At 50.2% G+C, this 23,233-nt stretch overlaps 2 protein-coding genes across 2 annotated transcripts in view; one reads left to right on the forward strand and one right to left on the reverse strand.

The window, feature by feature from the left end:
• Window positions 1-357: 357 nt before the first annotated feature.
• On the reverse strand, window positions 358-3,700 carry LOC1273267 (ATP-binding cassette sub-family F member 2). The gene is made up of 3 exons (XM_312228.6): window positions 3,532-3,700; window positions 2,929-3,072; window positions 358-2,846 (listed from the first exon to the last, which is right to left on the reverse strand). The coding sequence occupies exons 2-3, from the start codon at window positions 3,047-3,049 to the stop codon at window positions 1,126-1,128; spliced, it is 1,842 nt and encodes a 613-aa protein (XP_312228.5). The 5' UTR covers window positions 3,050-3,072; window positions 3,532-3,700; the 3' UTR covers window positions 358-1,125.
• Window positions 3,701-4,240: 540 nt separating this feature from the next.
• Window positions 4,241-23,233, forward strand: part of LOC1273266 (ras-associated and pleckstrin homology domains-containing protein 1) — a 54,534-nt gene continuing 35,541 nt past the window's right edge. Inside the window, exon 1 of the mRNA XM_061641492.1 lies at window positions 4,241-5,826. The gene's annotated coding sequence lies outside the window, so the exon portion shown is untranslated. The remainder of the gene's footprint in view (window positions 5,827-23,233) is intronic.

The following is a 23,233-nucleotide window of genomic DNA, read 5'->3' on the forward strand; positions in this document are numbered from 1 at the left end:
GAGAGAGGGAATAGTCGTCTTCTGTTCTACACATATGGGAGCACGGTCCATTCGGGGCTTGAACCCGTGACGAGCATGTTGTGATTAAGTCGTACGAGTTGACGGCTGTACCACGGGACCGCACTCTTACTTCTCAATTATTAAAGCAACTGATCTTGGATTTACAAACAAAATAAAACACACACTGTTTTGCTTTTTTCCGTATCCTTTTTCATGGAAATAAAAATAGACCACCAAAGGACGTGGAGCGTAAGAGGGTGTGTAAATTGGGAAAGGGATAAGCGTGTAACTAGAACACCGATAGGAGAGAAGAGAAGAGAGAAAGACCCTGTTCTGATGAAGAAGGAAAGAGAAACATGTTTGGATACAATTTATTGCCTTTCTAGACGAATTTTCTTTTGTTTTATGCATACTTATAATGTTGGTGTGTGTATAAGATAGTTTAAAAAATATAAACCACAGTAGAGCAATACATAGTTGAATAAATTACCAATTACGTACGTGTCCGTACTTTCCGTCCTGATCTTGTGGCGTTTTTTTTGCTGACACACACACACACGCGATCACGCATGCTGTCGCGGGCGTTGAGCGGCGTTTTTGCTGCGCATCGCTGAGTCATTTTAGGAGGGTGGTGTTGGGTGGCTTTAACAATTGCTATGTGTTTTGCATGTTTGAAGTGATCTTGAGCGATTGGACTAACTGCGCTTGTTGTGGTTGTGGTGTTCGGTTTTTTGTTGTTATAAATTGTTGCTAAAATTTTATTGAATTCGTGTTTTCTTTTCCGTAAGCATTGCGGTGCTGCTTCTGCTGCCTGCATTTAATTGGTTTGGTACTAATTAGTGGGTGTTACTGTCCATTTGCTTTCCCTAACTGTTGAAGCGGTTTGTGGAGTGTGATCGATGAGGCAAGGAAGAGGGAAACGAGATGTTGATTCGAAAAATAAGGAGCGAGAGAGAATGCCATTTAAAGGAAAGAAGGATAAACTTTTCCCACGCCCGCGTTTAGTTTGTTTTGTTTTGGAGCAATCTTTGGAATTGACCCCACGGCAGATGAAGCGAAATAAGGAGATGAGAGTTAAACCCCCGACCGGAACGAAGGGGCGGGACAAACAACAGACACAGCCGCTCACTTGCCGCCAGCGGTGCCGCTGGACGCAATCCGTGCCTCCTTGGCAATGTTCTTCTTGAGATGCTCCTTGTAGTCGAGAATGCCACCGTTCCACTTGGTGACCGTGCCCTTCTCGCACACCCAGATCTCCTCCGCCACCTGGTTGATCAGCCGGAAGTCGTGGCTGACCAGCACCAGCCCACCCTCGAAGTCGTTGATGGCTTCCGCTAAGGCATCGATCGTCTCCATGTCCAAGTGATTGGTCGGTTCGTCCAGCAGCAGCAGGTGCGGCTTTTTCCATGCCAGGTACGCGAACACGACGCGGCACCGCTGCCCGTCGGACAGCTGGCGGATCGGACAGACCTGCTGCCGCCCGGTCAGCCCGTATCGGCCAACAATCTTGCGCATCTCCTCCCGCTCCACCACCTCCGGGAAGTTTTTCAGCATGTAGTCGAGCGGGCTGGCGTCCATGTCGAGCAGCTCGTGCAGATGCTGATGGTACCGGGCGATGCGCAGATGCGAGTTCTTGCGGATCATGCCGGACGTCGGCACCAGATCACCGTACAGCAGCTTCAGCAGCGTACTCTTGCCCGCGCCGTTCGGGCCGACCAGCGCCAGCCGCGTGTCCAGATCGATGCCAAACTCGAGGTTCTTGTAGATGTACGGCGTCTTGTCGTTGTACCGGAAGCTCACGTTCTGCACCATGATCACCGGCGGCGGGATCGTGCCGCAGGACGGGAAGCAGAAGTTGAGCTGCTTCTCGTCCACCGCCTTCTCGGTCAGCCCCTGGGCCACCATCTTGGCGAGCGTCTTCTCCTTCGACTGGGCCTGGCGGGCCAGCTTGGCCGAACCGTGACCGAACCGGGCGATGTAGTTCTTCATGTGTGCGATCTGGTCCTGCTCCCAGTTGTACTGCTTCATCTGGTTCTCCAGCAGCTCGAGCCGGGTCTTGACAAACTGCTCGTAGTTACCGGTGTAGTACTTGAGCCGCTTCTGCGTCATGTGGATGATGTTCGTGCAGACGCCGTTCAGGAAGTCCTGCGAGTGCGAGATGATCACCAGAATGCGCTTGTACGTCTTCAGCTCCTCCTCCAACCACACGCACGCGTCCAGATCGAGATGGTTGGTCGGTTCGTCCAGCAGCAGCAGATGCGGCTTCACGAACAGTGCCCTCGCGAGCGCAATGCGCATACGCCAGCCGCCGGAAAAGTCCTTCGCCGCCTTCTGCTGCATGTCCTTGTCGAAGCCCAGACCGTGCAGGATGCGGGACGCCTTCGCCTCCGCCTGGTCGGCCGACATCTCGTCCAGCCGGTCGTAGATGTCCATCAGCTGCTCCTGCGCTTCGTCGTCCTCCTGCTCGACCAGCGCGTCCGCCATCTTCTCCAGCTTGATGCGCTCCTCGTCCACCTCCATCACGCACTGGATGGCGCTCTTCGAGCTGGCCGGAATTTCGCGCGTCAGGTGAAAGATGTCGATGTGGTCCGGGATCGGCACTTCGCGATTGCCAAGCACGGACAGCAGCGACGACTTGCCGCAACCGTTCGCCCCGAGCAGACCGTACCGTCGGCCGCAGTTCAGCTCGAGCATCGTATCCTGCAGCATCTCGCTGCCGAAGAAGGTGATCGAGAAGTTGGAGAACTTGATGTCACGCGACCGGGGATGCACCGCCAACGAGCCGGTGCAGGCACGGGCCTCCGCATTGATCCGTGCCTCCTCGTCCAGCTTCGCGCACAGTGCCTCTGCGACAAAATAGCGACGAGTGAGGGCGTTAAATGTAATTTCAGGCAAAATTTGTAATTTCAAAGCAAACTAAATCCTTACCCTCCTCAGTCATATCGGCCGTGACAACGTCACCGTTGGTGCCGTTCGCTTTCTTGTCATCCTTCTTCGTGACCGGGATGCTTTTCTTGTTGCGGCCCTTTTGCTTCTTGTCCGGTGCCATTGTGTTGTACGGGTGGGTTAAAACTGGGACGGAAGAAAGGTAATAGAAACATAAGCGATCATCACACACACACACGGACACACATCCGCGAACATGGAATTCCGACGGATAAAAGTGGGTTAAACGCTTTCGAGGGCGATCAAGTGTAACGGAGCAAGAATTATTAGTTCAACAGCACACGCGTTTCGTGGCACATCACTATCACTACCAGGATCGATCGAACGGGGGAAGTGTCAGGAAGGGATTCTTTTTTTTGCGCTGCTATACATTTCACAATTTTTAATCACATCACGATTGCGAACCGTGCAAATTGCTTCCGCATTTGTAGTACAGCACAGCACAAAGCGATCCCGTCTGAGGGGACTTTGCTCCACCCAGCAATATGCAGCGCCGAACAGCGCGAATTACACTTCCCACGGCTGGCAGATGCACCACGGAACGGTGATTGATGGATTGATACAACTTTGGGAAACGATTTCTACCTGAAAATTAGCTTTTTAACACTCGTTTATAATTTTCGGCCTGCACAACACTTGACAATTGCGAAAGAGGGATTTTTTTTCTGCGCGCGGCGGCATCAAAAAAACACATGTTTTTTGACAGCTGCATTCGGGCAGCGCCGCACGGTGGGAGCGGTTCTGTCGCGCAGTGTTTGACAGATTGTGGAAAGGACGGCTAGCAAAATGGGTTTGCAAAGCAAATGTTTATTCTTTCGCTAATTATAGTTTGTTTAAAGAACGACAAAATACATTATAACATTATTAGGGGAGTTTAGTTTGCAAATAAAAAAAAGTTTGCATGCGATTGCAATCTGCAAAGCACTGTGGTACACGCAAATCAAACACGAACCGATTGCAGGGGTACTCAACACAACTAGGAGCTCGATTGGTGGTCCTGTGTTGATTTGGTCGAGCGATGTTGAACGAAAAATTACAGATATTTTTCATTTAACATTTACAATAAGCATCTATTTAAACTAATCATAAACATTGAAACTATAAAATTTTACATACATATACATCATCCAGCTTCATGGTACAGCTCTCACAGGAGGGGGCTTGTCTATTTGTTTGGAGCATGATGGAGCATACGAGCGAGCAGCCACCACCACCACCAGCATGCTTTCTCTCTTTCGCGCGCGCACACACACCGCAAACCGTGCCGTGCAGAAGAGCTTCGGCTTCGCAGCGTCGGCGGTGTCGGCTTCTCTGCAGGGCAGCCGCTCTCTCGCAGCATACTCGCTGCCAACGCTTTCCAGTGTGCGGACGTGCGTGCGCTTTGCTCTCGAGTGTGTGGCTTTTTGGTACGGTGGTAGTCGGAAAAGCAAGCGGGCGAGACATACACCTCGTTTAGGACGAAACGTTTTTCCAGCAGTTTTCAGCGCGCGCCTCCATCCAAAGTTTCCGGGGCGAGCGGTAGACAGCGCGGCACGCAAATTGTGTGTGTGTGTTGACAAAAGGTGTGCTAAACATTCTTGTGAACTGGAGCGCTTTTGAGCTATCCTGGGGAAAAGTGCGCGATAGTGTAGTAGACACCGAAAAACTCAACACATTCCTTCAGTGCCCGACCAACCCGTGCAGGACCAGCAGAACCAGGCGGGGTTGTGGAGTTGTTTCCCGTCCTTTGCACAGAACAAGAAACAGTGTTCATGCTACACCGTGCCTAGCCGTGGAAGGTGCAAGAAAGAAAAAACAACCACCACCACCCCAAACACAACGCACCGTAAAGCGCAAGCCAATCGCGGGGAAGTGTGGGCGCGCGCGAGAGAGTGCAGTTTCCGATTGCAGATTTCCTCGTTTGGCAAACACGAATGAGCGGAAATACTGGCAACAAATGTAAAACCATTCCATTGTGCTATTAGCTCGGTCGGTGTGTGTGTGTGACCGTCGCGTTGGTGTTGAATTTAGAGATGTCTTCTTTGCACTTCCACCGGCAGTTCCCGTAAGGCATCCAGCAAACCCCCTCGTTCGTTCACATGACATCACCAATGCCGTCAACGGAAGCTATGGAGTGCTGACCGTCGCCTACTGCACAGCCCCACACACCTCGAGCCCTGCTTGGATGGTGCAAGCTCCACGGCAAGTGTATTGTGTAGTAAGCAGCGCGCGAAGAACCACCGTCACCAAAGCAAGGTGAAGAAACCGCCGCGATAACGCGGTAGTCCCCGGGGGCTGTTGTGTTGTCAAAATAGTATTCCCGTGTTCCCGTGTGCTTGTGTGTGTGTGTATGTGGTTTGTGCCGGAATTTACCGGGCATTTCGCGCGACGCATAATGATAAGAGGCACGCGTGAGGGTGAGCATTGTTCTGGTGCTTCCTCAACATTTATCTCGTTCGGCTTTGTGCGGCGGCGGTAGTATTCTCCCCCTTATTCCTGGACTGTGCATCATGATCTTCCCATCCTGCAGTGTTTCGTAGTGCACTCGTAGTGTGAAGTGTGTGTGTGTGTGTGGTCCTGTTCCTGTGTGCGTGTTTGTGTGTGGTGTTCGCCGCATCCTTCGTAGTGGTGTGGTGTAATAGAAAAGCGAGCGCGCCTCTAGGGCCCTCTAGGATAGAGAGAATTCAATATCGATTGCTGGCGGGTTCATGTGCACAAGTGGTCTGCCCACCCTGTACCGCCGTTAGGTGCAGTTTGCAGAGGTTTGGAAGAGGTTGTGATATTGCCATTTGGGAAAGTGGGCCGGTTTTTTGTGTGTTCATTGGTCCGGTTCCGGATTCGTTCGTGTAGTTAGCTGGTCCTCCAGCGGTGGGGCTACAGACTTCTGGCAGTACTTTTGTGGTAAGTCCATTTTGAAAACAATAATTTGGAGTTACCTAGCTCTTCTTTCTTTATGCTCTCTTTAGTTGTGTGCGTGTGTGTGTGTGTGTGTGTGTGGGCATCGTGGGTCGATCCCCCTCCTCCCTACCCTCCCCCCCACAAGGGTGCACTATATGCAGCGGGTTGTGCATCGTGCACCACGACCACGCTGGTACCATATGGCTGCACCACGACCACACGGTTTCTGCTGCACAGCACAGGATCACCCCCGGGGCCGTGGCGCGTGTGGGCCGATTAATGGGAGGAAGTGGGCCGATTGTGGCACCGCCCAGCGGGGCAGCGGGGTGAATGAATAATTGTCCGAACCCGAGATGAGTAGGTGTGAAAGCGCCCGGGGAGAAAGGAATCGAACGTGTGTATGGTGGTGGGCTTGCTGCTGCTGTTAGGAAGAGGCTGCTGGCCTGGCCTTAAAACGCCAATCGACACTGCGATCGACAACGCGTTCTGGTTTGAAAGAAGCGACACACACACACCCGGATCGAACGAGGTGAGTTCGAAAGGTGTAACTGCATCCGACTGCAACCGTGATGATCGCTAACAGGCCCAGTGCACGCGTCCCACACACACACACACACACACACACACACACACGACACGACTCTTCGGGAGGTCGAAAGAAAGGATCCACTAAAAGAGGCACCACGGGGATCCTCACACCGCTTAAACGCGCCAAAGACGCTGAGCATTGGAGTCGAGGAAATCTTATCTTGCAGCCATGCAAGAGCGGACTGTCGAAGCCACCGGCGGGGCGCATCCGATGAGCGAAAGGAGGAACCATTTCGGTGTCGAAAGTGATGGGTCTTTAATGAAATTATCAACTTCATGTTAGTGCCAGGCTCGCCAGCCAGGCGGGAAGGTATTTTGATTGAAAAAAAAAATTTTTATTGACTACGCTTATGCGAGCGCACGATCGTCAATGCACCTTCTTCTCTGTCTCTCTCTCTTTTGATCGATGCTTCCCATCATCCCTGGAGGGTCGCGAACGGATTCCAAAATGTTGTGTTTAGGAATGAATTTTTCATGAGATCAGTAAACAATTTTATCACCCTTTTGCTGCCGCTGCAACCAGGGGCAGTTGAGGTCATTATCGGGAGAGGAGGAAGATCGAGAGATCTCAATTTTAAAGATGTTGGTCGTAAAGATGTAACATACTTAACTTCCTAAAGACTCCAAATTGCTTACTCGTTGAGTTAATGAGTGGGAGCCTTTGGTGTCTAGATGGAAAGTCCCAGTTTGAGTGCATTCACGTCCGATTCCGTTGGAGCTCGGGTCTACGAAGTTAGCGCAAAGCAATTCCTTATCAGCGGAATGAATCACCGTGGAATGCAAATATGGTTTGCTCTAAGTCACACAAATGGTGCTGCAAAGCCAATGACGCATTTCCAAAACCTGGTATTAACTAAGTACAGTCAACTCCCTCTTATCCGCAATCCAATGGGACTAGCGGAGTGAAGTAGAGGTTTGCACATTGCAGAGATTGAAATGTTCTTACGAGCTTTAAGAACATTGAAGAATCAATAATGTGCTGAAAACGTTGCTTGAACATATGCTACAGAACATAATTCATAATGTTTGCAGACATAATTCTAACAAGTTTTGTAATCTTTTATTTTTTGCATCCTGGTTATACCTTTAGTTTTCAGACATAATTCTAACAAGTTTTGTAATCTTTTATTTTTTGCATCCAAGACCAGAAAAGAAGATAGAACAAAACGTGTCCTTAGATGGTCTGACAATAAGCAGAGAACTGCATTTGAAAGTCTCTTCAAATTTGAGATGTCTGGTATTGGCGGACATGTACTGTATACGAGGAATCTACCGGATAAGAGAGATAACAATGTGTTGGAATTAATAATCGTACCTAGTAAAAAACGTACTATTAATAATGTTCACATTAGAATGGTTTTACGAATTAGAGAAAGAAAGAGAGTTCACTATTAAGAACTATCAAATATATATCATGCTCTACCGAAGCCACAACAACGAAAGCTGAAGAAGCTAACAGCATGGCCCAAAACCTCGTTCTACTCCCGCACGTCACCGAGCTGATATACCTACCCCGGTCGTCCCGAGCGGTTGCCTCCGGTTGTTTGTTTTAGTTCCAACCCAGAACCCATTGCTCGACCGCTTATCACACTGAAAGCCCGCTGCGGTGACTTCGGCTCGTTATAGTCGCACTGATAGTTCACAGCAGCTCCCCAGCTGTTTTGTATAAACCCCTTGCAGCGGGGCTGCAAGTTTACGACGATAGGGAAGTGGAGGAGTTTACTTTTGCTACCATTAAAAGCAAAAATGCTGCCACCGGTCATAAAGCGGGAAGCTAAGAAAAATGTAACTTAATGTATCACACGTTCCATCCAAGGGTGGCGAAGGGAGGTTAGCAACGTTCTCAGGGAGTGCGGAAATTTACAAAACTATTCTGCCCGGGTGGTCTGATGACCACGTACGTGCAGGAGGAGGTTGGGTTGTGTTGTTGGTTGCTGTAGTTGTTTGCAAACATGTTCTTATCGTGTGCGCAGTGTTAGAAGAAGTAAGAGATGATCCAAGGTTACTCGCTGCTACCTCAGTTTCGATGTCGCCTCTTGACCTCTGGAGCGTTGGATAATGGAGTATCGATGCCACAGCCGGTTTTTGTATCTGGAAACTCCGAATCAAACACTTCGATTAACACATCAATATGATCGCTTTATCGATCGATCGGTTATCTATTCCCCTCCCAAAACCTTGGGAGCTGGACGACTCTCCACACAAACACGGCTCCGAAAGACCCTACCAAACACGTTTTCGGCTGTCCGGTTTCCTATGCCAGAGGCGGCAGGGTACAGTGGGCTTTGCTCTGTCGTCTTTAGATAGCTTAAAATCGGAGCACCGTATTTTCGGGGCACAGTGTTAGAGGGCCGCTCCTGATCGCTTGGAAGCAGCAAAGACAGCGAGTCACGCTGCATTCCGGTTTTTGGTGTTTTTGTTCGGAAGACTCCGGACTCCGTCGGCAGCGGCTACGTCGGCGATTGATCAATCGCTCTAGGGCAGGTGATTGGCGAATTGTGTTGCTAGCTTGTGTAGGGCTCACGCTACCACTGCTGGTTTTGGCCTTTTTGCTTCGCCAGCGTACATGAAGAATCACTTTGCTTTGGAAACAACATCTGCATGGATTAGCATTCCACCCGTGTACTGCTGCTGCCCTGCTGCTTGCCCGTTGTGCCCGGGACGGATCGTTTGGTAAGGTGACAGCCACACACCGGGCAAACTTCCTACCGCCGGCAGTGATCCTGTCAGCGAGATGTGCAATATTTGTGCAGTTTTTAGGCCACGGCGGTGAAATTGATTACCATATGGATGTAGCGCTTTTCTACCTCATTTACATTTACCGCCAGCAGGACGCCGGCGTCGCCGCTGCCGATGCTTCTCGGCGTTTGGTCTAGCGTGCGCGCGGGCTTTGCATTAAACACACTTCATGCCTTCCATCCCTCCGACACAAGCGACGAGTACAACGCGAGATCGTGCGCTACATGCGCCGTGGCAAAGCGGCCAGCATAATCCCTTACGTGTAAGTGAACCGAATCCATGCTCACGACATCTTTGCTGGTCGTGAAGGGGAGGGGGGGGGGGAGGGGGAAGGGACCCATCGGGTAGGTGTCGCATAGAGTGCTTGCCGCCTCGCTAACTCCCAAGTGCCTAGCTTCACCCCCGTCCGGTTAGTAACTAGCCCTTTCCGGCCGATCGATCGTAACGAACCTCCTCTCATTTTCCTAAGGACCGTTTGTCTACCCGCAAGATCTCCCTTTCGTGAAGGCAGAGCCCAGCATTTCGTTGGCATGGCTTAACCCCTCGCCAGCGCCACTTGGAAGCTTCCAGCGCACGTTCGAAAGCATTGCGCAAAGGCGCGAGCCTTGCGAAGCCGTACAGTGTGCCTCGCACCGTTTGCTAATCAGTTATTTCACTGTTTTTTTTTGTAATATAGTTGTCCCTTTACTTTTTACGTCCCCGACGGTTGGTCTCGATGAATGTCATGCATAAAGAAATAAAACATGTACAACCAGCAAAGGCACGCAATAAACTAATCAACCAAACGGTGGTGACAAAACACGTGCCCCCCGTGCCGATGGGTCCGATCGCGTTCGATAAGCAGCACCCCACGCGCGGAACGGACGAATCGCTTCGTAGCGCCACATTTGGCAAAGGCCATTAGCGAGAACAAGCGAATTTGTGCTACACAAAACACTGCTTGGCAAATTAACGTTTTTCGATAAGAGTAGCAGGTAGTGTAGCGAGGGGACTGTAGAGTAGAATGGCAATAATTCTGAAGCGAATTTGTATCGTTTGGTGGAACAAACTGGTAACATGGAGAGCAACATTTGGACATGCTTTGTTGTGAATTCAATTTCAATTGATGCTTTGCAGAACAAGATTTTGTTAAAGCGATCAGAAGCTATTGATTTTAAACGATGTTATATGCATTTTCAGAGAGAATAGGACAAAAGCGTGACACATTACGCATGCGATTGTCAAGCTGCGGCAGAAATAAGCCGCAACCATCTCCCATACAAGACTTGGATGCCACTCTCGGCAGCAATCAATTAGCATGCAGCGTGAAGCAATTCTGCCACCATATTGTTGTCGCCGCTCCATAATTTATTGTAGATCAAATGGCATGTCCTGTCGCACTTTATCTCTCTCTCTCTTTCTTTATCTGTTGTTACAACTCTGCCAAACGGTGCATGCATGCTAATTGTGTGACGCATACTGTGCTACGCCTATTGCTCGAACGGTGCCAATGTGTCGCGTACAGTGTGTGAAGCAGCAGCAGCAGCAGCAACAGCAGCAAGCAGTAAAAAAACCTACACTAAAGGAAAGGGATCGAGCTGATCAAGCGTTTGGCGCTGTTGCCTCTCTATTTCTCCTCCCTTCCACCCCTCACCACCGCTTTGCGTTACCAATCGATCGATTGAGATAGGAGAGCAGGGCGGCAGCAGGGTTTGCCGTCGAAGTTGCACGGTTGATTATTGTTATTGCTCATACGTTAGCATCCTACCTCCTAGTGGTGGGGAGTATGAGGGAAAGGGTTTGTTCTCCCCTTCATTCTCCACCTCATTGTGGCCCACTCGCGATCGGCAAAGTGCGAGCGAACTTCGTACCACGCTTCTCGCGTTCGCCAAAAACCAAAACATATATATATAAGATGCCGTGCCGTGCCGACCAGCGGGAGTGTCCCCACAGAGGGGCGCTTCAGGTGGGGTAGGACAACGCACCACCGTCCTGTGTCGTTAGCATTCGGTCACGGAAAGCGCACGAAATGAGCGTTGCCTCGTCGCACACAAACGAGCGCGCGGGCGCCCCGTTCCGTCGTTGAGATTATTTTATTACATGTCGCGACCACAAACCCCTCCTATCCACCCCCCTAAGCTCCCCCTTACAACAAGCCCGAGGGCAGCTACGAATCACGTCTGTGTGTGTGTGTGCTTGCGTATGGTTGTGTGATTTTGTTTCTTCCTAAAAGCTGCGCGAACACGCGCCTTCACGCTTTTGCGTATGTAGATGAGTGTGTCTTTTCGTACGGAAGAGGGGCAGAGGAGGGCGTTAATGGTGTGTAGGCCGTGTGTGTGTGTGTGTGTGTGCGTGTGGAAGCTGTAATATGGGCGGGTGAGGGGAGGGTTGGTTGCAAACTAAAAACGAAACATTAAAATAGGAGGCACCGGCCGAGAGAAAACGAGCCAACGAGTAAGAGTAGAGGACCCCCAAACGAAGGCCTCCCAAGCTCGATGAAGCGTGGAAGAGATGCTGGAGGGAGGAGCGGGAAGATGGGGAGTGGGCAAAGTGAACCCGGGGCACACACACACACGACGGGACGGGGAAAGATGAGATGGCAGAAGAAAGATGGTTCAATGGTCGATTCGTCTCTAAGTGCACCACACACACACACACACCCAAGCCATCCTACTCACCCTCTCGACCCCCCACCGGAGTCGCGGGAACCGGTCCGGCATAAGCAGGACAAAGCGGAAGACTTTTGTTTGACCGCGAGTGAAGTTGCGCGACTCTTTCTCTGCCACGGATCCAACATCGAAGCTACGAGGAGGCATATGAATGTTTGGCGTTCAATTTACGAACCGGCGGGGCCAATCGAAACAACAACAAAAAAGCGCGCATACACTGGAACAAAGCGACCCCTAGACGGGGTCCTCCCCCTAGGAAATGACGCGGGTCCATGGACATTTTCGGTGGTTCACTGGTTATATCATTCCCGGCTCATCATCAGTTCAATCAAATCGAAGCAAAACACGGAGCGTGCGCCCTTTGGGTTGGGCTTTGTTTTGCGTATAAAGAGCGTCCCACTGACCATTAAAGCTTTAAATAACGTCGCCTGTCATAAATAACACACCGAGCGGCGGCGGCGGCCGGGAAAACCGTATTGAAGATGGACAAAGATCACGATTTTTAAATTTGTATGCTTTTGCGAGAGACGAGCAACAATCGAACAACCAAACTGTGGCACCGACAACACCACCGATCCTTAGCGTCGATATCATCGATATCACAGTAACCGCAGCAAACAGACAGTTTACAATTTATGATGACAGAACAATAAAAGGTAGACGCGAGGAACGCAAAAGGAAGCGATAAAGGTGGGTGAAACCTGAACAAATGAACCTGCAAACAAATCGCGCCGGCAAATTAGCAAAAACACACCGCGAACACGGACGGAGGTGGGGGCAAAGAAACACGGCATAAAGAGCATGCAGAATAGAAGATAACAATAGAAAAAAAGAAAAAAAGGAAACAAATCTCCGCAACGAAGCTTAGAGAGCGAGAAAGGCAAGAGGAAAAGAAAACAAACAGAAACAGAAAACAAACAAGAGAAACAAAACAAGAAGACGAAAACATGAAATGAGACGAGAAAAGGAATCAAATAAAAATGTAAGCACTGCCTTTTGATGATGCTTAAAGTATGCGAAATCAAGATGATAACAATAACGATGCTAACAGTAACGGAGAAACGCAAACATAAAGAAGAAAGAAGAACAAACAAAAAATACACACAAAAAACTGGAGCAGCTTTCGAGTGGGTGAGGGGGAGCTCCATTCGGCCGGGATTTGGATGGATTTGGATAAATTTGTGAGCATGAATGAGCTCCCCTGTGTGTGTGTGTGTGTAAGGGTAGAAAGACAGAAAGCAACACAGAACGTGAGAAGGAGAAGAGAGACAAAAAAAAAAAACAAATAACGAATGAGAGTCACAAAAATTAGAAACCATGTCATGCAGATTACTCTTACCCCCCCACACATTAGAAAATGAATTGGAAGCGTGTGTGTGTGTCGGGATTAATTTTATCGCTCGTATATAGTTTCCCCAGCCGGGCCGCACCTCCACCTCCATGTTTGTGTTTGAGTGATGTTGCCGTTTACATCGAAACACGCTCTGTGTGTGTGATGTGTTGTCTTGGGTTTAACTCCAACTCGCCCCTCAAACGGGGTTGTTCGCAAACCGGACGGAAATGCACTCTATGGACTTTTCTTCGCTTTCCTTCCCGCTGCGGCACAGTTTGACGCTGCGTAATGTTTGTTATGGTTATGGGAGAAGATCCCGCGAGACGATCATCTGCCGCGAGTGTGTCAAATGTCGGCGTGGAGTGTATCTCCACCCCATTTCCACGAGCGTGCTCTTCATGCGCTCGCGCGCGCATGGGTTTGCACTCCCGGCTTTTGCGTACGCCTTGTCTGCTGCTTTGTTGGGCAGGAGGGACGGAGGTAGACGACGCACTTCTCGTTTAGATGCGTTCTGGAGGGAGAGAGGTGGAGGAGGAGGAGGAGGTGATGGGTCTGAGTCGCCCTTGTTCCGGGCAGAATTTGCTTGCCCAAGCGTAAATAACCCGCCCTACAGCGAGTGTGAAGCGAGAGACGCGTTGGAAAAGTTAAAAGGGCCACACGATCAATCGGTGTGCGTTAGGGGGAGAGGGGAGGGGGGGGGGGTGTATGGCCGACGGGACAAAAACAGAACAACAACAACAACGACAACTGTGTGCCCCAAAATGCGATCGCGTTTCGATCGATTCGTGCCTGCATTTCTGGTGCATTTTTTCGGCTCTGCCTCGTCGGCGTGCGGGTCCGTCCAGGCAGGCAGGTGGGGGAAGGAAGGAGACGTACTGCTTCAGGGTGAGTTACGATCGTTGTTAGTTTACGATCGCTCGGGAATCACTTTCCGCGCTCCGTTTGGGTGTTTGGGGAGGGCGTTTGCTGCCTTTACCTCCATCCTGCTTCTCCGTTCGCTCCAAACCAAAAACTGGTGACGAAGACGACGAACCCCCCATTAATAGCACTCCCTCCCCACAGCCAAAAGCCGTCTCGCTGCCGGGGTTGCACGACATTTTTCGTGTTTATACGCGGGTTGCCCCGGGGGGGGGGGGGGGGGGGGGAGCATTTGTCTTGTCGCTTTACGAGCATACGCTCGCGCGCCCGTAAATGCGTAGGTGCATCGGGACGCGAGGTCTGATCCGCTTAAAGCGAATCATTACAAACGACAAAGTTGCACTTTCGTTGTTTTGTGTGTGTGTGTGTGTGTGTGTGTGTTTTGCTCTGCTTCCTTCCGTTCCGATATTTTATGCGCTCGGGCGCAGCCAATAGCAGCCGTATTGATTGAAAGTGGAAAGAACTGGCACATCATTTATCGTATGATGAGATGCAGCACGCATACATCAGAAGGGGGGGCCATTAGAGATAGCGGCATTAAAGCGGACACGAACCACGGTAGCGTGCTGGCCGGGATTTGGCCCGTAAAAGATGTTGCTGTGTGTGGTACTGTGTGTTCGCTCGCACGGGACATCTATTGAACTGTCCAAACAGCACGATAATGCTCATCGATCTTGGGTATTGATTTCAGCAGAAGACGTTATAAGAGGTTTTGTTTATTTTTTGTTGTTGAGCCTTCCCCAGGGGTCACCATCCATTGAATTGGGCTGCTGGGAAGATATTCACTTCCAAACTCCAACTCCAACGTCAGTGCCCCGGTCAGCTTTTGAAGCAGTTTAGGGTTACCTTTCGACTGCTGCGACTGCATTGTTTTGGGACTGGAGAGTTTCTTGGGGAGGCGAGTGTGTGGCCTCTTATTACACACACTGCCGTGTGAGCAGACGCTTGGGAGGCACTATCGCATTTCAATGCTCCTCCGTACATCCATCAATCTTCGTTTGCGTGTTTGTGTGTTTGTGGGGATAGGGTACTTTTTGTGCCTTCTGGCCGGAGAGGATGGCCGATGTCATCCGATGCGCTACTGTTTCATGTACCACCAGCACCAAGCATGCATGTCGGAATGCAGCTCGTTGTGGTTAATGTACAACATGGATGGGACGTCACACTTAGCAGAGGGTGGTGGACGGTTTTGTGACGTTGGGTTGGAGCTTGGTGGTAGATTGTCCTTCTCAGTTCTATCATAACATTGAATTGATCACTGTTTTAGTGTGCGGGCTTTCAGATGACCCAATCTTGTTCGATGACTTCATCTATACTGTTCTTAGGTTTTGCAACAGCAATTGTACCATTATGCCTAAGTTCCAGAATACAAAACCTTCGGGACACAATGAACATCTGTTCCCTGGTAGATCTTTCCATTCCAACTTTCCCATCATCATCATCATACCCGAGGTGACGGAAAGACAACGACGAGACTTCACAAAATGTCACACCACCACCACCCCACCCGGGAATGCGCACATTCTTCCGTGGTGGGCAAAAATTGGAAAGGAGCGGAATCGGATATCGTCCGCGGGTCTCGGAAATGTAAACCTTCGCTGCAGGCGTAGTCGTGAAATTAGAATACATCGTGAACATACCGCTCCAGGGACCCCCGTCCGCCCGACAAAGTCACTGGAGAGAGCGTAGTGTTGCGGGGGATGGATGCCCTCTTAGAAAGGTGGTAAATGTCTCACTTGGGGATTTCGCTATCCCTTCACACAGAGAGATTCCAGCCACAAACATAACACTCACTTTTGAAGAAGCGTGTAGCGTTTGTTTTGGGGAACTACTGCTGAGCGAAAGGAACAAACTCCCTGGCCCCCCCCCCCCCCCCCCCCTTAGGGTGGGTGAGGTATTTCGTTCTGCTTGGGGGATATTTTTACAGCGTTTGTTTTCTGTGTTGCTCCATCCGCCATGCTGCTTGCTGTTCCATTTGTCTCCAAGACGTTCTGTGTCGCGAGATGAGTGGAACTAACGGGGAACACGTCGGGGCCGTTTTTGTAGCCGGGGGTAGGCAAAGTTAACGATTCTAGGCGGAACTCCGACTATCGATCGAAAACCTTCGGTGCGGACGATTGCATCGATGAGGCGTAGATGACGATGTTCAGACGATTTAACACCCATTTAAGGTTTTCTGTAGGCTTGTAATTGCTATGTGGCTTCTGTACTGTTGTAGTTGCAGACTGGAATTTCGAACAACAATTAACGATGCAATCGGACCCTCAATTAGCCTAAGAATCCGGGAAGGAGGTTGAAATTACAGCGCAGCAAGTAATTAGCCGCGCAATCGAGCCTGAATGCTTTTCGGTTTCTAATTTCTTCGAACGGGCGTAGCGGAGGCCACCGCTGGAGTAGCAGCGGGTAAGGGTAACATCTGCTTAGCATTATGCAAAGCATTCTTTTTGCAAACCATTTTGTAAACGGTGCGTAAAACCCAAAAAACAACTGCTCCGGGAAATACAGTTGATTTTGTTCTTGCATTGAGTTTCTTGCCGCTTCTTGTACTTTCCTATGGAATCCCGATGAATGCTTCGCACATGGCAGGTCATGCCGGCCTATTCGCTCCCATATGCCGTTAGTGTTCGCATTTCCTCGTAGAATTCGAACGGAATTGAAACATGATTCGAGCATTTAGCTCTTTTTTTTCAATTACAAGAGAAGGAGCTGGACTAATTGGGGAGGAAGGGAGCATTATGGGGCAAGCCCCTCGTACCGGCGTCCCGTCATTTAATCCTGCTTAAGCCGGTCATGTCAAAGTCAAACGTATGGCACTCTAAACCCACCGCTTGCCAGCCTGGAAAGTGAGCGTCAAGCCCAGACAGCAGTGAAAAGTCTATTCCTTGAAGGTTAATAAGCGAAAGTAGGAAATTAATAGCAAGCCACGCGATGGTGGTGGTGTGGAGCATGCGGGGTACATTCATTCCCCCGGTGCCATGCGGGACCATCTGATACACATCTGTTTTGGGTTTCTCTGTTGGGGATAGGGTTGACTGAGGGACCTCTCTGTCCGAGGAAATCTGTCGCTGGTGGGAACAAACAACGGGAGTGCAAGAAGGAGGTGGTTAGCAAAAAATAAAACCACACGATAAGTCCAATGTTAAGCCAAAGTTCAAACGTTGACAGTGTTTGAGTTTGGCGCAGTTGTAGAACCAACCCGCCTTTTGGTTTGGTGTAGGACCCGCGCGTTTGTGCTCATCACGCGACGTGATTAACGAGCACACTCGGGTGGCGTTCCGCAGCTTCCGTGGCGCGTTGTAAACGCACACAGACACGCTATAAATTGGCAACATCAGTGGGAGTCTGGGCGACTGTTGGCTGCTTCCACAAGCGCGCGCGCACGCCCCGTCAACAGATTATCGCGTGTTTTGATGTCGTTTGATTGAATCGCAGACGTTGCAAATATGCGTTCCGTGGCGGCGGCAGTGGCGACGCATTAGCAACATACACACCCGCATACACTTTTGTTAGCGCGCTGGAAGTGCTGGGAATATGGGGGATGAAGGCTTGATTGATGTGGGCATTGTTGCGGGGAGGGATCCCTTGGGAAACGGGGAGCATCATTGCACGCCGACTAATGGGAATGGGCTGTGGAATGCAGGCCGATTATCAGTGGAATGGGTAAAAGAATGGCAAGAATTGTGTGGCCGCTGCATTGTAATTAAATGCCATGAGACAGAGACAGAGAGAGAGAGAGCAAGAGAAAGAGGGAGCAGTCTTTTTTCCGCTTGTAGGAGGATTGATTCAGCATGGAAATGACTTTAAAGTATTTAATTACAACAAAGTTTGAAAACGATAGGAAACGACAGAAACGACACTACCCCACAAATTACAGAGCAATCGTGAGCGTAGATAATCCCGCCCTAATGCTTTGCCCGTTTCCTTCTAATCCGTTCTTATCCGGGATAAGTGAATTCCAGCACGTTTCCCACACACCCACTGACCCCACGGCGTCCATCGCGCAGCCGGGTGTGACCACAGTTTCCCAGGAAAGCAAAATTTCTGACTTTCTAGCATCGCCTCGTTAGCGACACGTTAGAGCGGCGCGCTGATGAAGTAATCCCTTTCACGGAGCCGTCCTTGGTGTGACATTTTCTGTCCATCATCGCTCCGGAACTACATAGCCTTTCCTTGCAGCATCATCTATCTAATGACGCGCTGCTCCCACCTGTGTAGAAATGACTTGCCCCTTTCGTTGCTAATGTTCTATCACCGCGTCAGTGAGGCAGCTTCTAACCGCCATTACCGCTGTCACTTACACTAGCTGCTGCTGTTCATTGACGTCGTTCAGCCACTCCGCTCTATTGTATCGTTGCTAATGGGACTTTACAAGGTCGGCTCTCTACGCGTGCGTGTGTGTGACTGTGTGTAGGTTCCAAAGGCTCCCATACGACCATCGACCATCGGAGGCTGACTAAGCGCTACCGAGTACACCACCAATGATGGCTTCATTTCACTGGTCCGCTCGTTACGATGCGATTCCATCCGTTAGATGGCGCCAGCCGCTGCCTCTGCTATTTCAGCACTCCAACTCCTCTCACTACGCTCTCTGTGGGTCGATCGTCGTGGTCACCAGGCCGCGGTCGGAAGCCGCTTTTGCGATTTGCATTTGTGTGCTATAATTTTTTTCCCTCCGTCGGTGGCGTAATGGAGCTCGGAGTGTGTCGAGCTGCGTGTGGGGCCGATGCCGCCGTGCGCCAGGCGCCAACCATAGCGACCCAGGGCTGCACCCGCGTTAGTAAGCACTCGCAGAAAGCGCGTGTACCGTGTGGTGTGCTCTCTTAAGTACACGCCGCACGTTCAACCTAGCGTGCGAGTTTGTGTGCCTGGCACCATATGCAAAAGTAAGCCGACGGCGCCAAGATCCCCACATATGGATCTGCTTAGTTCGTTGCTGCTGCAATTTGACGTTAGTTTGCGCTCGTAAATATTCCACTCGTACGGGGTAAGCAGTGCAAAAGGGTCTACAGTGACGCATGGTTTGTAAAGTGACAAGAGATGAACCATTTTTTGGTATGTGTGTGCACTCCAGTTCTGTGAAGCTTCTGCCATCGGGAGTTGCTTTCCTTCCGAGTCGGTGACAGTATGCTGAACCAGTGATCGCGTCCCTCTCCTTTGCTCTCTGTAGGAGATTAATGCTGCTGCCGTTTATGGATGCGTAATGTATGCGCCAGTGCCGGTGGTGGTTGGTCGCACAGTCGCCTTTATCAGGCCATGCAAGTTTGCATGATTATAAAACTTCAACATCTCCATTATCAGCGCACCGTTTTTGCAGTGGAAATTATTATCATCGCTTGTGCTTATGTGTCTCTACCACCCATCTTTTAACTCTCTCTCTCTCTCTCTCTGTCTTGCTCGTTGCTGGGTATTAGATAAAGCGCCATCGCAGCTCATGAATGCTACATCAAAGAAAACAGAGCCCAGTGGTGTATCGTATCCAAGGTTCTTCATAACACACTAACACACTGGCAGAGGGAGAGGGCTCCAACACCAAACCTTCGAGATAATGACATGCTATCCGATCGGCAGCCGATGATCATCAGTTTATTCAGTGCCCAGCGCTCCCCCGCCCGGAGTTCGTCGCTTGTCTCTTAGAAAGAAACCGTTTGGAAAATGCCCCCACGCGAAGATAATGTTCCGTTCCGCAGGCAGCCTCCAAATTATAGTTCGCCTTTTCATTACAGCTCTTTGCTATGCTGCCAGCTCGCCACCCCCCCAGCTGGGCCGTTTAACTAAACACAGCTATCGTGCAAGCAAAGAGCAGCCCCCACTACAAGCGACTTGGTGTGCCAGGCATGGGCATGTTACTCCGCGCTTGTTTGTGTGTGTGTGTGTGTGTGTGTGTGTGTGTGTGTGTGTGTGGGGCACTGTGTTATAGGTCATACTTGTGCTTTCATTGTTGTGCCTCAGGGCCATGTTCTCTCCGCAAGGCGCAAGGTTTTTGCCTCGTTCCACAAAACGACGCCACACACAAAACCGCACAGTGCACAGTGTCTCCCCCCAGCCGCTGTGTCTCTCTGGCTCTTGCTGGCTCTAATTGGGCCAAACTGTTTCTAGCGAAATGGGTTTCCAATTATTGATCTTCTCTTTTTTTGTGTTTTGCGCTGTCCACCTCACCCCACCCATCAGCCCATCAGCAACCAAGAGAACCTATTTTCTATGTCACAGTTGCGTTTAAAGTTTCATCGCCCGCGTGCTGTGTCCACCGCTCGAGGGGGCACTTTCCATATGGTCATGGAAAGGCGCGTGGGGATGTGCCTTTGGTGACACACGCGCATTTCCACCCCGACCACAAAGTAACCCAGTTTTCTCATACAAAGATGAGTTGAAAATGAGTTGCCGCTGGCTCTTCTCGCCCATAGTCATTGTGCCCCCGGAGCCGTCCATACCGGCCCGGACGAAGGCTTGTTTTAATTTTATGCACCGTTTATCATTCCACCGTTCGTTCCGTGTCACTCAACCATCATTCTGCTCCTCCTTCTCAAGTCCCATTTTTCGCAATGGCTTCTCGATCGATGATGGCCGGTTCCGGTCGGAACGTTGTCGGGATTAAGTCGTCAGCCGGAGGAGAGTTGGCTGTCTGTCGGGGGACGAACACTTTTCCTCACACCATTCAGCAGTGTCCAATCTAGGGATGATGGATTCCGTTGTGTCTAGGCAGGCAGGTAGATGCTGTGGCAGGATTTGTGCCAGGGGGCTTGCGTGAACGATCTTCTCGCTAGGCCGTAAACTTTCTTGTGGTGACGTTTTACGGAGCCAACCTGAAAGGCAAGATGTGCTGCAGCTTTTAACGATGACGCTCAACATAGAAGCCTTCTGGGCTGGGGTGTTTGTGTGTGTGTTAGGCTTTTGTGTCAGCCTGCAACGACGGAAGCTTTCGGAAGGTGAGATGTGCAGTGATTTGTTTATCATGCGGCAGTTGGCCTTCCTCTCGAACGACCCACTTTTTTCGGGGGACCCACAGAACGGCAAGCGCAGGAACGGGGGAGCCCTTCCGTAACGCCTTAAGGGCTAACCAGTTTAGTAGAAAGGTGTTGTGTGTGTTTTTTCGTCGTCTTTTTTTCTATTTGTTGCACAGATTAGGGGTCACGGTAGGTTTTGTGAATGTTTTCCTTTATTTTTTGTTTAGTCTCTTTGTCTCTCTTTGACATAGAGCAAAGCGGGGAGAGCAGAGAATGGGTGGCAGTTCTGTTGCGGTAAACCATAAACTGCGTGAGTTGATTGCGTGCTTGCTTTGCTGGTAAGATTGGGAACGAAACGGTAGGGTGGTTGTTATGTTTTCTCTATGCAAATGTCGCTGCTACGAATTGCCTTTACACTTTGGAAGGAGTTGTGCAGCACGGGGTGTGTTTGAATTTTCCAGCCAGTTTGAAACCTCTTACGCCGTGCGAAGCAAGCTTATCACTGCGGGAATGCGCAATGCAACGCACACAGCGAGTGAGGGCATCAGCAAATGCTGGCGGACGGGTGGGGACACATTTATCAGAAATCATAGCTCCAAAGTACGGACGACACAGCCTTGCTCTTAAGCTGTCGTCAGGATCTTTCCCCGAGCCCTAATTCCTTTACTGCTGCCGAGTGGAATACTAAAATGGCCACTCGGCCGCGCGTAAGTGAGTAGTGCTCGATTGCGTGTGAAAATTACGGCGAGCAGCGCTATAAATCCTTTGCAAGCGAAATCGACATAAATCCTGGCCACAGAGTGCTTCCAGCTGTAATGGACATGTAGTGTGTGCCAGTGTGTGCCGCGCTGTGCATTACCAATAGGCTGAAGGAAAAATTATTATAATTGTGCGAAACGCAATGAATTAAATTTATTCCTTGCGTAGTGTTTGCGGTCCACTGAAAATGCTCTCCGGCCATTTTCCGCTACGTGCGGCAGGAACGGCATACGAATTAATATAAATCATCGCCCCACCAAAAACGCATCGTGCGTGCGTGTTCTAGTGCTTGTCGTGGTGTGTTCCTTTCTCCCGTTTTCTTCATCCCACCATCCCGTGGTGCGTGCTTTCTTCACATTCTCGCCGAGCAGAGCAGAGGCGAAGATGCGCGAATTCCGTCGATGCTGCTCCTCCCAACGATGTGTTTATGCGTACAGTGTGCATTGCCCGTATGCGCTGGAATGCACTTCAATACACCCCCCTCGTGCGAGTAGTAGTGGGCAGGAAGTTATTAATTTCCCTCTCTGTTGAACGGTGCAATTGTGTGTGTGTGTGTATATGCTCCACTTTTGCGCAATACTACACGCACCCTGTGGGCCGTTACTTTTTCTTCCCCTCTCTCTACACACATACTCACCACCCGGTGCAACAGTGGTTGGTCCAGTTACGACGTTCTAGATGTAGATCAACCGCTCTGCCCCCTTGTATGTGCTATGTTCGTGTGTGTGTGTGTGTGTGTGCGCGCCTGCAAGATACTTTGATAAATTAGCCACAGTGTGTAGCTTGCGCGGAGTGTAAACAATACACCGTGTTGGTCTAGAACGCTCCCAAGGCTTCCCCCGTATCCCAGCCAGGGAAGGATGCCGCCCGTCCCGACACGCTGCATTCGGAACTGGCGAGGTGCGCACGGCCACGCAAAGTTCCTACAAGCTATTTGAACTGGTAGTGTTTGCGTAGGGGTTTGCGTTGGTGTGGAAAAGGAACTTGAAATTAATCAGAGTTTTTGGGATGATAGGATGACGGGGGGGGGAGGTTTATTTGATGGTGGGACACGGGGAGCAGCGCATACTCTTGGACCTCCCGTCTGTATGCAAACGCTTTCCACCCGAAGTACGGCTATCCGGAGGGGCTAGAACGTCGTGTACATCCGGAACCGTTTATTTATTTATCGAAAGACGGCGAAAAGAGTAATCGAGAAAGAGTGGAATCGGTTCCGGGGGGAGAAAAGGCGTTTGAATTCCAAATTGTAATGGAAGAATAATACACAGCGGGTAATGTGATTATAAACGTTCAGCTCAATTCTGCCCAAATAGTAGGCTGGCGTGCTTTTTAGATTATATTAATTTAATTACCACGTGCCTTTGTTCTGGGAGTGTCGTAGCGCTGTTACGTGCTTAAGCCCATTTTCAGACAAATCGCATAAATTAGGCGAAATGTTACACAACGCACTGTAAATTGGTTAGAGTTCGCTTAAGAACGCCTGC

The sequence above is a fragment of the Anopheles gambiae genome, chromosome 2 (assembly GCF_943734735.2).
Source record: "Anopheles gambiae chromosome 2, idAnoGambNW_F1_1, whole genome shotgun sequence".
NCBI lineage: Eukaryota > Metazoa > Arthropoda > Insecta > Diptera > Culicidae > Anopheles > Anopheles gambiae.